The 13,768-nt window shown below is 39.0% G+C and overlaps 2 protein-coding genes across 3 annotated transcripts in view; both read right to left on the bottom strand.

The window, feature by feature from the left end:
• Positions 1 to 9,366, bottom strand: part of SLC26A7 (solute carrier family 26 member 7) — a 226,459-nt gene extending 217,093 nt beyond the window's left edge. The window contains exons 1-2 of one of the 2 annotated variants that reach the window (XM_070382933.1): positions 9,306 to 9,366; positions 5,371 to 5,443 (exon numbers count right to left, since the gene is read on the bottom strand). The gene's annotated coding sequence lies outside the window, so the exon portion shown is untranslated. The remainder of the gene's footprint in view (positions 1 to 5,370; positions 5,444 to 9,305) is intronic. The other variant, XM_070382935.1, reaches the window with a different exon arrangement.
• The window catches only part of LRRC69 (leucine rich repeat containing 69), a 95,036-nt gene that overhangs the window by 47,736 nt on the left and 33,532 nt on the right, over positions 1 to 13,768 (bottom strand). The window contains exons 2-4 of the mRNA XM_005888291.2: positions 9,306 to 9,432; positions 5,371 to 5,443; positions 2,095 to 2,290 (exon numbers count right to left, since the gene is read on the bottom strand). Of these exons, the coding sequence (XP_005888353.1) occupies positions 2,095 to 2,290; positions 5,371 to 5,443; positions 9,306 to 9,432 (396 nt within the window). The remainder of the gene's footprint in view (positions 1 to 2,094; positions 2,291 to 5,370; positions 5,444 to 9,305; positions 9,433 to 13,768) is intronic.

The raw sequence follows: 13,768 nt of genomic DNA, 5'->3' as shown, positions 1-13,768 counted from the left end.
GACAAAAAACAGACATAATTCCACTGGCACTTACTTCACAACTACTTCCTGTGTAGCACTGAGCTGACACAACCCTTTCCTTATAAAGGAAATCCATTAGTCCAGCCACATGCCCAACAGGACTGGATAGGCATACACATTCAGACACATGTGTGCAGACATACACATGATTTACAACAGACCAGAAAATGATCCACAATACATTCATTATCAAAACAAACGACTATTTTCTGCAATGCCTTATCATTTATAATACAGACCAAAAAGAACAATGATAGACTGAATCATATTAAATGTACAAGGATATAAATGATTACAGGCATTCTTTGCATGATAATTTAGGACAGGATTTACTAGCATTCAAGTTTTTTAAAGTTTAAAAGCTTCAGGGTTTATAAATTTGTAGTAAGACTATTGATTTGAAATATGGACTTTTACGTTAGACAGGCATGGATCTAAGATCCTTCCTTGACCTTTGCAAACTATGCTTGAGTCACATAACCACCCTGATCTTTATTCTAAAATGAGTTTAATAAGAGATATATGATAAAGTTGTTATAAACACAAAATAACATAATGCTTCATGATGATCCTGTTGCTGCTGCTGTTGTTTTCCTTCAAATAAGAGAGACATGCTTTTAACAGGTTTATTCTATAATTTCAAGATATTTTACTTGTTTATACTAAGTAGGATTTTAAGGAATATATGAATAAATGTTTGAAATATATTTATTTACAGCCTATACCTTGGTATATTTTTACATATCATATTACAGTGTGCAAAGAATTTTTAAAAGAAACATCTACTTTAGAGAAAAGCGAAATAGTAGGAATTAATCTATTTTTATCCCTCAGTTTACTGCATGCCATGCCTTTCCTCCTATCAAATTAATTCTAATTTGCCTAATAAGGAAGGTAAATCTGTTGACAGGTTCCTAACAAGAAACAGTACTCTCAAACTGGAAAAATTGAGGGGGGGGTTTAATGAAGTCACTGTTTATAAAAGTTTGACAGGCTTTAGGGAAACCAACAAGGTTCCCTAAGCCAAGAAAAGTAGTTCCCTAAACCTACAAAGTTCCCAAAAGCTAGGAACAGCAGACAGTTCTTTAACACCACAGGTCTAAAGAGCCAAGGGAATGTAAGAATGTTCACACGACGATGTTCTGATGATCACAGGACATTGCTATGACCCTCCAGAGAGGCATGCGGGCAGCTCACAGCAACCTTCTAGAGACAGCACCACGGGAAAACCATCTGGTACTCAGTCTCCAGGGCTTCCCAGGGGGCTCAGTGGCAAAGAAGCTGCCTGCCTACGCAGGAGATGAGGGTTTGGTCCCTGGGTTAGGAAGATCCCTTGTGGAGGAAATGGCAACCCACTCCAGTACCCTTGCCTGGAAAATCCCATGGACAGAGGAGCCTGGCAGGCTACAGTCCATGGGGTCACAAGGAGTCGGACATGACTGAGCAAGTGCGCATGCACGCACTCAATCTTCTCCTGCCCTTTCACCTCCTGACACTGCCTCTCACTGGACATATCCTAGAGGAAATCAGAAGACAAAGGAGCTCACTGATGCTCATTCTCAGTCTCCCAGACACAGAAGAGAAAAGCAGGTTGGAAAAGGATGGACAGTGGATATAAAGGAAAAATTGAAGATATCTAGCATATATTCCAAAATCAAAAAGTACTTATTATTTGTGCTATATACAAAGTTGCCAGATAAAAATACAGGAGACTCACTTAAATTTAAATTTCAGACAAAAAAGATAAGAGTTTTTTAAATGTATAAGTATGTCCCATGCAATATTTGGAGCATACTTATACTAAAAGAATTCTTCTTTGGTAGTCTGAAATTCAAATTAAAGCATTTTGTATTTTTATTTACAAAGTCTAGCATACCTAGCTTTGTAAAAAAGAAAAATCCAAGTTATAATCTTTTTTTGTCATAGTGATTTGGGAACTTATTATATATAATCAGAGGGAAAGCAAATGATGGCTTGTATTCAGACACCCTAATCTAGTCTATAACTGCTCTCTATCATGGTGTAATGAGTTCTTCACCAACAAAAGAAAATTTGGTTCCATCTTTTGCTTACCTCTGGCAAAGATTTAATGTTGTTCCTGGACAGAAGAAGCTTCCGGAGCTTCTTCAAGAACTTAATTTCTTTGGGTATGCATACAAGCTGATTGTAGTTAAGTTGAAGTTCAGAAAGATTCTCAAGGAAACAAAGTTCTCTAGGAATGCTGGCTAGCTGGTTATGATTTATACTCAAACATCTAAGATTTTTTAATCTAAAAAATAAACAAAATATATGAATGAAATTCACAAGAATAAGGAAGTCCATTGTACATATATGTACATATATCATTTATCAGAGCCACGTATCAATTCATATTTTTTGTAGCTCATCTGAGCTTTTCTCCAGTCAAGTGTTCACAACTACAATGAATCATTAGAGGATAAAAAAAAACCTTTGCTGTAATTTAACTTTTAAAGATATTTTATGATCAGATGGTTCATGTTTAAAGTATTTTATATAGTCACAACCTAGATTTAAGAGAAAGAAAATTCTGTCTTCAGTCTTTGTACATATACTTTATTAATAGTTATACTGAAGAGGACTTCCCTGGTGGCTCAGACGATAAAGTGTCTGTCTACAATGTGGGAGATCTGGGTTCGATCGCTGGGTTGGGAAGGTCCCCTGGAGAAGGAAATGGCAATCCACTCCAGTACTATTGCCTGGAAAAATCCCATGGACAGAGGAGCCTAGTAGGCTACAGTCCATGGGGTCGCAAAGAGTAGGACACCACTGAGCGACTTCACTTTCCTTTCCTTATACTGAAGAGGAAGCCAGAGGCCAAATGCCATATACACACATATGGATATAGATACAGATAGGGACAGATTTAGATAAAAATCATATATTCGGTACCATTTAGATGCTGTGAAATATGCAAAGACAGGTTGACCACAAATTCTACCCTTATATATATCATTGTCTAGAAGGAGATCTCAGAGACACAGAACAAGGAGAGCAGATACCAACAGTGAGAAAAGGATTAACGTTTGAGCCTGTAATTGCAGATACAGTACCTGAGGTTCACAAGCACTTTGGAAGAACCAAAATTTTGAACTTGGCCTGAAAAAATTAGGGCAACAAGGAGGCATAGTAAATCTGCCTTGAGTAATATTTTCCTTGAGAAAATATTAAGTGTATTTTGAATAAAGAAGCCAGAAGAAATAAGCATTGAAAGTGAAAAGTGAAGTCACTCAGTCATGTCTGACTCTTTGCAACCCCGTGGACTGTAGCCTGCACCAGGCTTCTCTGTCCATGGGATTTTCCAGGCAAGGGCATTAGAGTGGGTTCCCATTTCCTCCTCCAGGGGATCTTCCCGACCCAGCGATCGAACCTGGGTCTCCCGCATTGCAGGCAGATGCTTTATTCTCTGAGCCACCAGGGAAGCTAAAATAAGCATTACTGAGCACCAATTATGTACTTGTGCATTAAATTTAATCAACAGCACAACCTTAAGGTTGGAATTATTACATTTAATCCAGAAATAAGGAAAATGAAGGATCAGAAGCAGTGAATAACTTGTCTAACTTAACTATCAGAAAACAGTGTCAAGATTCAAATGTCTTCTTGCAAAGCTAAGAATGAGGATTTATAATGCTCTAAAGGTGTTAAAGTAATAACAGAATGAGGTGCCATTTCTAGGCAGTTATAAATGGGGCCTGGAGCTTAGGATAATAGTTGGTGCGAGTGAAAGAGATTTATGGAAAGACTCTATGATCTCGATTGTGGAAGCCATATGAATAGACGAGACTGACAGAAAGAACAACAACAAAAGGGCAGAAAGAGACAGAGAGGAAGCCACTGGAAAGATTCTTGAGAAATATGAACATCTGATCCCCTCCCAAAAGGCACTCAGAGAAGGCAAGAGCAGAAAAATAGATAAACCAGGTTAAGAAGTAATTTCTAAAGGTATGGGAGAAGAGTATTTCAAAATTAAAAAGATGGGCAAAACTCTAAATATTAAAATAGTAAAGAGAAATAGTGCAAAAAAAATCCAAACCTACTAGAACTAAAAGCAGGATCACAGACTACAAAGTCTCTATTTTAAATTTATTTTATGTGTATATTGTAGCCACAAACAACTGGAAAATAATATTTTCAAAATTCCATTTACAATAACATCAAAAAACACATAAAATAGTTAAGAATACACTTAATGAAAGACAATACTGTACTCTGTTCTCCAAAAAGAGCTAAGCTTACTGAATCATGAACTCATAATATGTTATAGTTGTAAGAATTTTGAAGTTCATCTCAAAATTCTTCCTTTAGAGATGAGAAAACCAAGATCCAAGACAGTTAAAATACTTGGCCAGCGTCATAAGGCTAGTTGCACAAAGTTACAACCTGAACCTAATTCACCAGATCTTCCAAAGTGTCATTTTTTTCATTACATCACCAACATATAAATCAATTGATAAACTCAATGAGTGAAAAAGCAAGAAGACAACTACTGGCATTTTATTACTATCAATATTCCTTTTCTTCAGAAATGAGATAGCTTCAAATATTTTTCTAGGTGCTTTTATTTAACACATTACTTTTTCTGTGAAAATCTATCTTGGAAAAATACATTGGGTAGAGGTATAGGCAAGTAAATTGGAATAAACTTTAGGTAAGGCAGAAGGCCTTTGGTTGAGAACCATTCATAGTTTTGGATCCTTCCTTCAAAAATCTGGATGTTTTTATGTTGTAATACATCTGTTTCTGTTCAAGAGGCAATAAGGAGTCTCCAAAGTAACCCTAAAGGTTTCTCTCTCCAACAGTCAGAAGAAAAGCCCAAGAGGGTGTTCTGCCAAAAGAAGGACAAGACCCTCAGTTGGCTCCAGAAAGCCCCTGTAACAACAGCTCCTCCGTGCAAATGTGAGTGATAATAAAATGTGGGTTTGTTTTTTTTTTTGAAAATGACATACTGATTTTAAAGCCATTATTTTCACATTACCTATTCCATCAAGCTGAAAATGTTTTACTGTAAAGTCCCCAGTTCTATAGCAGAGCAAGCTCCAAGAACCCCAGTTAGGAAATCAGTAACAATCAACTTTAGAACTGTTTCAAACCCTCACTTTTATACTTAAGACTACCAAATCATGTGGTTTCTCATTTCTCTGAAGTGTTTAAAGAACCATCTGCTTAAACTTAGTGGCTTGCCTCAGTCTTTCAATTGCTCTTTGCTATGTATAAATCTCACAAGGACTTGAGTCTAGGCATACAGTGTTCTAATAACCAGGGTGGGGGGACACAGCAGCTGAAGGGGGAGAGGGAAAAAGTAACCATCTCTCATTATAACAAAATTACCTGCTAATTTCCTGAGGAATCCATGTAAGCTGATTGTTGTTCAGATTAAGCAGGATCAAACTTTGTAAACCATCTGTTAGAAAATAATTTCAATCATTTTAGCTATCTGTTAGAAAATAATGTTTAGTCACTTTCCCATACACCTTTGTTCTCCTTATTTTCTTGCGTTGGCCAAGGTTCTTTGGGTGCTGCTAACTGATACCCTCTTAAATTAGTTTAAGCAAAAAGGTACACCTTACCACAAAGTTACAAAGCTAAATCGTGGCCCCTGAGGACACAGGAGTACCGCCAAACTCACCACAAACTTGAAGCAGAAACTCAAAGGCACCGGTACCCCGGGCTGTTTTAGTTCTGTTTTTTAGACTTGCAAGAGGAGCCCCATAAATGTTTGCAAAGCGCCATGAATGAAGTCCAAAGGGTCTTCTTGATCCGCAGAACTCATTCACCCATTCACCCAACAGAAAACCCGCCAAAGGCTCCGCGACCCGCAGGCACCTTCCGCCCGGGGTCTGCAGTCTCTTGGGGACCAGGCAGGCGGAACTCCATATCAAAGAAAGCGAAGTAGACACAGAGCGTGCTCCACTCCGTGCAAGCCCAGAGCCAGGGTCTCCCTGGGGCGGAAGGAGCAGATGTGCACTGGCCCTTTAAACAGTTAGTTTCTGATCTTCCCCGGAGACTGGAAGGACCCGGGAAATTCTGTGCGGTGTTTCATGGAGAACAGGCCTTCTTCGGTCACCAGCGTCTGCGCAGGGCCCAAGACGAAGTCGAGTACTAAGGTCTCTCCCCGCTCTCCGTGCCGGGTACTGTGATGGCTCCCCTCTGGCACCCCTCCTGCGTGCAGGGCCCCGGGCTTGCCCACATTACTCGTGGACACCGTCGCGCCGATGCTTCCCAGCCCCTTGAGGAGGTCGATCTCCCACTACTAGTGCCTTGAACTGGAAGTAGGTGAGTCCAGACTGGTATACCCCGCTTCTAGGTACCTCTTCGTCTCCCCAGCAGTCTCCCTGGTTGGACTTGGCCTCAGACCTCCCAGTCCGTTGCGCGGAGAAAGTCCGTTGCTGCCTGGGCCTGCCCCGCCCTATCCTGTTTCCAACATGCTGGGCCCTGCGGTGTGGCGAGAGTCACGTGAATAGAAATATGTGTATAAACAGACATAATATGTAATTTTACATGTGTGTCTATATATCTATCACAGTCCCGTGGAGGCACCCATCCCCCACCAGTGGAAAAATCCACCTATAACTTCTAGTGGGCGCTCCCATCTGTTCTTCCTCTGCACCCCACGATTTAACCAACCAGGGAACCTGCAGTAGGGCAGTATTTACCACTGAAAAAATACCCTGGTATAAGTGGACCCACAGTTCAAGCCTGTGTCGTTCAAGGGCCAACTGTATGTGTTGGGTACAAATATATACACAGTCCTTTGACTTCTCTTGGTAGTCACAGAGGGTCTCCTGGGCTTCTGATGCTCCCTCAGAATCACTGAACTGGGTTGTGACGGTCAAGGAGACCCCCACACTAGCTCCAGGCTAACAGTCTCTCTCTCCAGGAGATTCTCCAAGTCTGGACAATTATACTCTCTGGGAATCTCTGCAGAACATAGAGTTTCATTTTTTGTTATAGCTTCTCTAAGCTTCATATTTATATTCTCTCTCTCCCGCATTCCTTCACTCCTTATTCTTTCACTTTTAAACATATTCTCTCTACTTTCCCATGTATCCATATAGCTGTCCCACAACTCCTGCGTTTGAATGCTTATGGAGCAGACGGAGTTCTCAGACTGAAATGCCTGCAGGAACCGAGAAGACTAACGCAAAGCACAGCGCTGGGCCTGCAGGGGTCCGCCTGGCAGGGGGGCACTGGACTGGCGAGCAGTGCCTTCTGCCACGGGGACCTGCGTTTCGGCCAGCCCAGCAACTGGGGTCACGTGGGAATGTGAGTCCACTGTTGCCTGATCTTTCTTTCTCAGAGAAACAAAAGAGAGCCAGAGATCCAGACTTTTATATGAACTCTCTTAATCTGCAAATTTGGGTTGTTGTTCAGTTGCCAAGTTGTGTCCGACTCTTCACGACCCCATGGAGTGCAGCACACCAGGCTTCCCTGTCCCTCACCATCTCTCTGAGTTTGCCCAAGTTCATGTCCACTGAATCGGTGATGCCCTCCAACCATCTCATCCTCTGTTGCCCTCTTCTCCTTCTGCCTTCAGTCTTTCCTAGCATCAGGGTCTTTTCCAATTAGTTGGCTCTTCGCATCAGGTAGCTAAAGTATTGGAGCTTCAACTTCAGCATCAGTCCTTCCAATGAGTATTCAGTGTTGATTTCCTTTAAGTTTGACGGATTTGATCTCCTTGCTATACAAGGAAGGGACTCTCAAGAGTCTTCTCCAGCACCACAGTTCAAATTCAGTGCTCTGCCTTCCTTATGGTCCAGCTCTCACATCTGTACATGACTACAGGAAAGACCATAGTCCTAACTATATGGACCTTTCTTGGCAAAATGACGTCTTTGCTTTTTAACATACTGTCTAGGTTTGTCATAGCTTTCCTGGCAAAAAGCAACTGTCTTCTAATTTCCAGGCTGCAGTCACCATCTGCAGTGATTCTGGAGCCCAAGAAGAGGAAATCTGTCACCTCTTCCACCTTTTTCCCATCTATTTGCCATGAAATGATGGGACCAAATGCCATGATCTTCATTTTTTTAATATTGAGTTTTAAGCTGGCTTTGACCCTAACTCAAATTTAAGAGAGGCGGACAAAACAGAACCAACCTATTTGTAAACCAGATTCATCCCACATGTCACCAGTTTGCAACTTTTCTCTTAGTTCATGTGGTTAGCTCAGACCAGAAAAACTGTTTTAGATTCTGTCATAAACCCCAAGAAAGAGAATGTGACTGACTCAGCTTGGGACACGTCTTACCCTGGTCCAGTCTACTCTGATGGGGTAGGGAGAGGGGCAAGAACAGCACCATGCGATACATGTTGGACACCAAACTGCTTCTGCCTTTGGATAATCAAGACCTGGCATAGAACATAATTTATGTCACTCACATGAGATTTTCAAAGTTCGACAGCCCTAGATCAAGAAATAGAGAAACTACAGACCTTCAGGGGTAGGGTACTGTATACAGATTACATATATTTTTTAAACCTCAAATTTAAGAGCAACATGAGAAAAAATTTCTTTACAGAAGCCTAAAGTAGCATGAACCAGGTTGCTTAATACCATTTATATACATCAGATTTTACCTGTTTGCCCCTCAGTGTAGATCATAAATATTACTATGTACTTTTTTGCATGCTCTTAATTTTTTCTTATTTATAAACTGTTTTCTTTGCAAGTAAATTATAATTGAACCCTGTATCTATAAGTTTGTGTCTCTTTTGCTGTCTTGCATATAAGGTCATCATTACCATCTTTCTAAATTCCATATATATGCGCTAATATACTATATTGGTGTTTTTCTTTCTGACTTACTTCACTCTGTACAATAGACTCCAGTTTCATCCACCTCTTTAGAACTGATTCAAATGCAGCTTCACATCTTAAACAAAGATAGTGACTTAGTAGTTAAGATGGTGCAAAAAGTATAAAGAACAAGGAGAACTGTGGAGATGTTTCTTGATTTGATTTTCAACTAGTTTTCTCTCCAGTCCAGAAAAAGGGTGCTCAGATTTGACAGTCTATGTGTACCCTGATTCTGAAAAGGGTAAAATTTGCTAACATTAATTTAACACTTACTTATTTTCTTAGATTTACATGTAAAGAAATATATAATCCAGTAGTTTAAAAAAGTTGTTCCCCAAATTCTCTATTTCAAGTGTAAATATCTCAAACCAAAAAAGACTAAAATTCCTTTTTCACTTTAGTTCCAAATTGTTCAATATAAGGAAATTAACTTTGACACTATAAACATGCTTTTATTTGACTAACTTACCACATACTCCAGATGCAAATCTATGTATCTTATTTCTAAATAAATGGAGCTTCTTCAGGGATGTAAGGTATTTCATCTCTTCTGGAACTTCTTCTAAAAGGTTGTTTCCCAGATTTAGTGCTGTCAACTGCAAACATATAGAGATTAATAAACTCATAATAAACTCGTTGCTGCTACTGCTGCTGCTAAGTCGCTTCAGTCGTGTCTGACTCTGTGTGACCCCATAGACAGCAGCCCACCAGGCTCCCCCGTCCCTGGGATTCTCCAGGCAAGAACACTGGAGTGGGGTGCCATTTCCTTCTCCAATGCATGAAAGTGAAAAGTGAAAGTGAAGTCGCTCAGTCGTGTCCGACTCTTAACGACCCCATGGACTGCAGCCCACCAGCCTCCTCCATCCATGGGATTTTCCAGGCAAGAGTACTGCTTTCTCTGAATAAACTCGTTATCTACCTTCAAATGAGAAAAAAATAATTAAGCCACTTTTCTGAGATCCATATAACCTAAAAAAAAAATCATCATAACCTTAATTATTTCACATTACCTAAAATTATCTTTATAAATAAAGTTCATTTGAGTTTCATGTTCACTTTAAGCACAAGTTCTCAATTAAAATACATAATTTCATTAAAATTTTATTACAAACCACTTCAAGGGTATTTAAAAACACAGTTAATGATCCATTCATAACTCACTTGAGCAACTCAAGAGTATCCTAACACTGTGACTCATAGACTGAGAATCATTTAAAACTCAGCAAAGGGGCTAATTTCCTGAAATCAGAAATTAGCCAAAGATCTGAGGTCCTTCTCTCATATTAACCGCAAATGAACTTTTTCACTTAGGCCAGTAAGACATGGGTGGGGGTAGAGCAGGAAGGTAGCCATTAACACCACTGTGATCACAAAGTTCATACCAGAAACTATTAACATGATGGGTAGGGTAGGGAAGATCTGCTCCACATGTACCTACTAACATCAGACTGGTCAGACACAGGAGGGACCATACATAAAGAAGTTAGAAAGATCCTCTAATCCAATAAATCCGTGACACACGATTATTCCCTAAAGACAGTATTTTTCACTGGTTTGAAATCTAATTGTATCTTTCAAGATTTGGAATCTTTTCTTTTACTCCTAAACATAGCTTACCATCAGAGAAGGCAATGGCACCCCACTCCAGTGCTCTTGCCTGGAAAATCCCATGGATGGAGGAGCCTTGTGGGCTGCAGTCCAGGGGGTCGCTAAGAGTCGGACACGACTGAGCGACTTCACTTTCATTTTTCACTTTCCTGCACTGGAGAAGGACATGGCAACCCACTCCAGTGTTCCTGCCTGGAGAATCCCAGGGATGGGGGAGCCTGGTGGGCTGCTGTCTATGGGGTCGCAGAGTCGGACACGACTGGAGTGACTTAGCAGCAGCAGCAGCACAGCTTACTGTTCAGATTGCATTACAACTTCCATACTTCAGAATTTTAATATTAAAGGGTAAAAGAAAAGGAATCATGGGAGTTTGACAAATTATTGAGTTTACATAAGACAAGAAAAATAACTAAAAAGAAAATTAAGGCAGTTTGTGGTTTATATTGAAATACCACCTGGTATTTGGTATGGATGTATGTTAATTATTTATATTAATATAAAGTAGACCTAGATATATTTACAATAAAATTCCCTGTCCTTAGAATTCATGGAAAAGATTTTACTTCAGTAATTCATGCTTTCCTCTGAGAATTACCATTATCCTATACACAAAAAAATAATGCATCCATCCTGGGGTCCTTATTCTTTTGTGAAGCTTAAGTTAAAATATATTCATTTAGCTATGCTACTCAAAGACTTAATCCAGAGTCAGTGACTGTATTAGTTTCCAATTGCAGCTATGACAAATTACCACAAACTTAGTGGCTTAAAACCATACAAATTTATTATCTTACAACTCTGCAGACCAGCTATCAGAATGGGTCTCACTGACCTAAAATCAATGTGTTGTAGGGGTGTGTGTATTTTGGAGACTCTAGGAGGGAATCTGTTTTCTTGCCTTTTCCAGCTTCCAGAGGCTGCCCACATTCCTCGACATCTGATCCCCCTCTTGTCTTCAAAGCCAGCAACAGCTGGTAAAGTCCTTCTCAGATCACATTACTCTGAAGCTCTCTTCTACATTTAAAGACTCTCATAATTACACTGGGTGCACCCAGGTAATCCAGGATAATCTCCTTATATCAAGATCAGCCGACAACTCTAATCTCATTTTCACCCTTCTTTCCCCTCTGACATACAATTTAACATATTTGTAGATTGTGGGGATTAGGATGTGTGTATCTTTGGGGACCAAAGCAACTAAACCCACACACTACAGCTACTGAGCCAATGCCCCACAACTAGAGAGTTCGTGCGCCACACTGGAGGATCCTGCAACAGAGACTCAATGCAGCCAAGTAAATAAATATTTAAAAAAGAAAAGCTTTTTCATAAGTCACCTAGTGCAGCAGATAAAATACAAGTGAGCAACTATGATATTTTCTTCATGAACTCGGTAATGAGTGGCTTTTTATTTCGTTAGGCAGTTTTACTTCACTCATAGGCCTATACTCTTAGTTTCTACATTATATACATTATTTACAGCAATTTTAAACTATTTTTAAAAAGAATTTATTGCTGTTCAGAATGATCATATATATGCACATAATACATACATACACTCATCACACACACACAATGGAATTGTATGCAATATATGGATCTCTCATTTTATTCTTTTTCTACAGGTTACACCATCTAGTCAGTATTTTGCAGTAGGCAAAGCACAGGCTTTGGAGACCATCTGCTACGCGATGTACTAGCTCTGGGATCTCAAGAAAGTCACTCAAATTCCTAAGTCGCCCTTTCTATTTTTTAAATGGAGATACTAGCATCTACTTCTCAGGGCTGTCTTAAGGATTAGACAATATAATGAAGTACCTGGCAAATAATGGATATTATAAAATGCTAACTATAATCTTTTGGACTTAGGAGAAGACCACGGAACAAGATGTTAGACACACATGGTGCTAGGAGTGTTTCTATGTTGATGCTTCGACTCAGTTTTCAAATTTTGAGCCTGTTTGTTTTCTTATGATTTCTAACTCATTTTCCCAAAGGTTTCTAAATTCACAGCCACTTTTGAATGACATTTTCAGGAAAGAGAAAAATATCTGTTATTCTGTTGGCCACAGAATAATGACTTTCTGTTAAACAGTTAATTTTGCTGGAAACCTCTTTATTGTTTCTACAATGATAATGTGTTCAGAATTTCCATTTAACTATTACTATACCTTGGTTCTCCAATTATTATAATGGATATCTGTGTTTAACACTCCCTCTTGCTTCTCCATGTATCACCTTCACCAGGAAGCTATCTTCCTTTTGAGGTTGCATAGCACTGTGTACTTCCTATGACCAATTATTATCTTCTGCTTTGTATTACAGTGACTCATGTATATATCCTACCTTTACTATAAAGTTGGAAATATTGCAAAAATAGGGCCTGTTTGCAATGCTGTCGTTCATCTAGCATTCGAAAACCGTGTCTGGCATATAATAGCTGTTCAACAAGTATTAGTTGAATGCTGCCTTAGATCATTTCTCTAAAAAGCCAGTGGTTAAAACTGTGATTATGGCTCCACATCATTTGTTTTTTTCCAAAATCAAGACTCTATTAAGCTCAGTCAACACCAATCTACCCAGCTGGATTTACTCCTTTCTAATGGGCAGTATGCTTGCTTTATTCTAGCCATCTGCTCATTCTCACTAAACCCTATCTTCAATTCAGGGTAGTGCCTAAAATATGTATCCTAGAACTTGGGCCAGGCAGCTTCTCCTAATATTTAATTATGTTATGTGTGTGTTGTTGTTTAGTTACTAAGTCATGTCCGACTCTGCTTGTAGCTATTAATTACCATTAGGAAATTCTATGCTATTTATTATATCTTTCAATTACTTTTTTTATTTTTAAGATGATATCCAAGACTAACTGGGAAAAACAAACCAACTCAAATGTCCATTTTTATCTGGAAGTCTTTCTAAACTAAATCATGACTTGATGACACCATTTTGGAATAAACTATTAAATCATTCACCTGAAACATGTACAAATATGTTTGAGCTGGTATTTGAAACACTAGTCCTTAAATTTCTTAAAGGACAGTGAATATTTCCATTCACTATACCTAAATATTTCCATTCCATATACCTAAATAGTACATGTCAGGTTCTGTAAACTATGTAATAAAAATAATTGAATCAAATTAATAAAAGAAAAATAAGATCTTTACATTTTTTAATTAGTACATGTATGGCCAAGGTATGTGGAAGAGGGCAGCATTAGGTCTCAGTTTGCTAATTCGTTTTTTTTAACGGACAATTTACTTTTTAAAATTTGTATTGGAGTATAGTTGAGTTACAATGTTATGTTAATTTCAGGTATAC

The sequence above is a fragment of the Bos mutus genome, chromosome 14, assembly GCF_027580195.1.
Source record: "Bos mutus isolate GX-2022 chromosome 14, NWIPB_WYAK_1.1, whole genome shotgun sequence".
Lineage (NCBI taxonomy): Eukaryota > Metazoa > Chordata > Mammalia > Artiodactyla > Bovidae > Bos > Bos mutus.
Note: the sequence above shows the minus strand (reverse complement) of the source record. Positions and strands in the feature narration are given on the sequence as shown.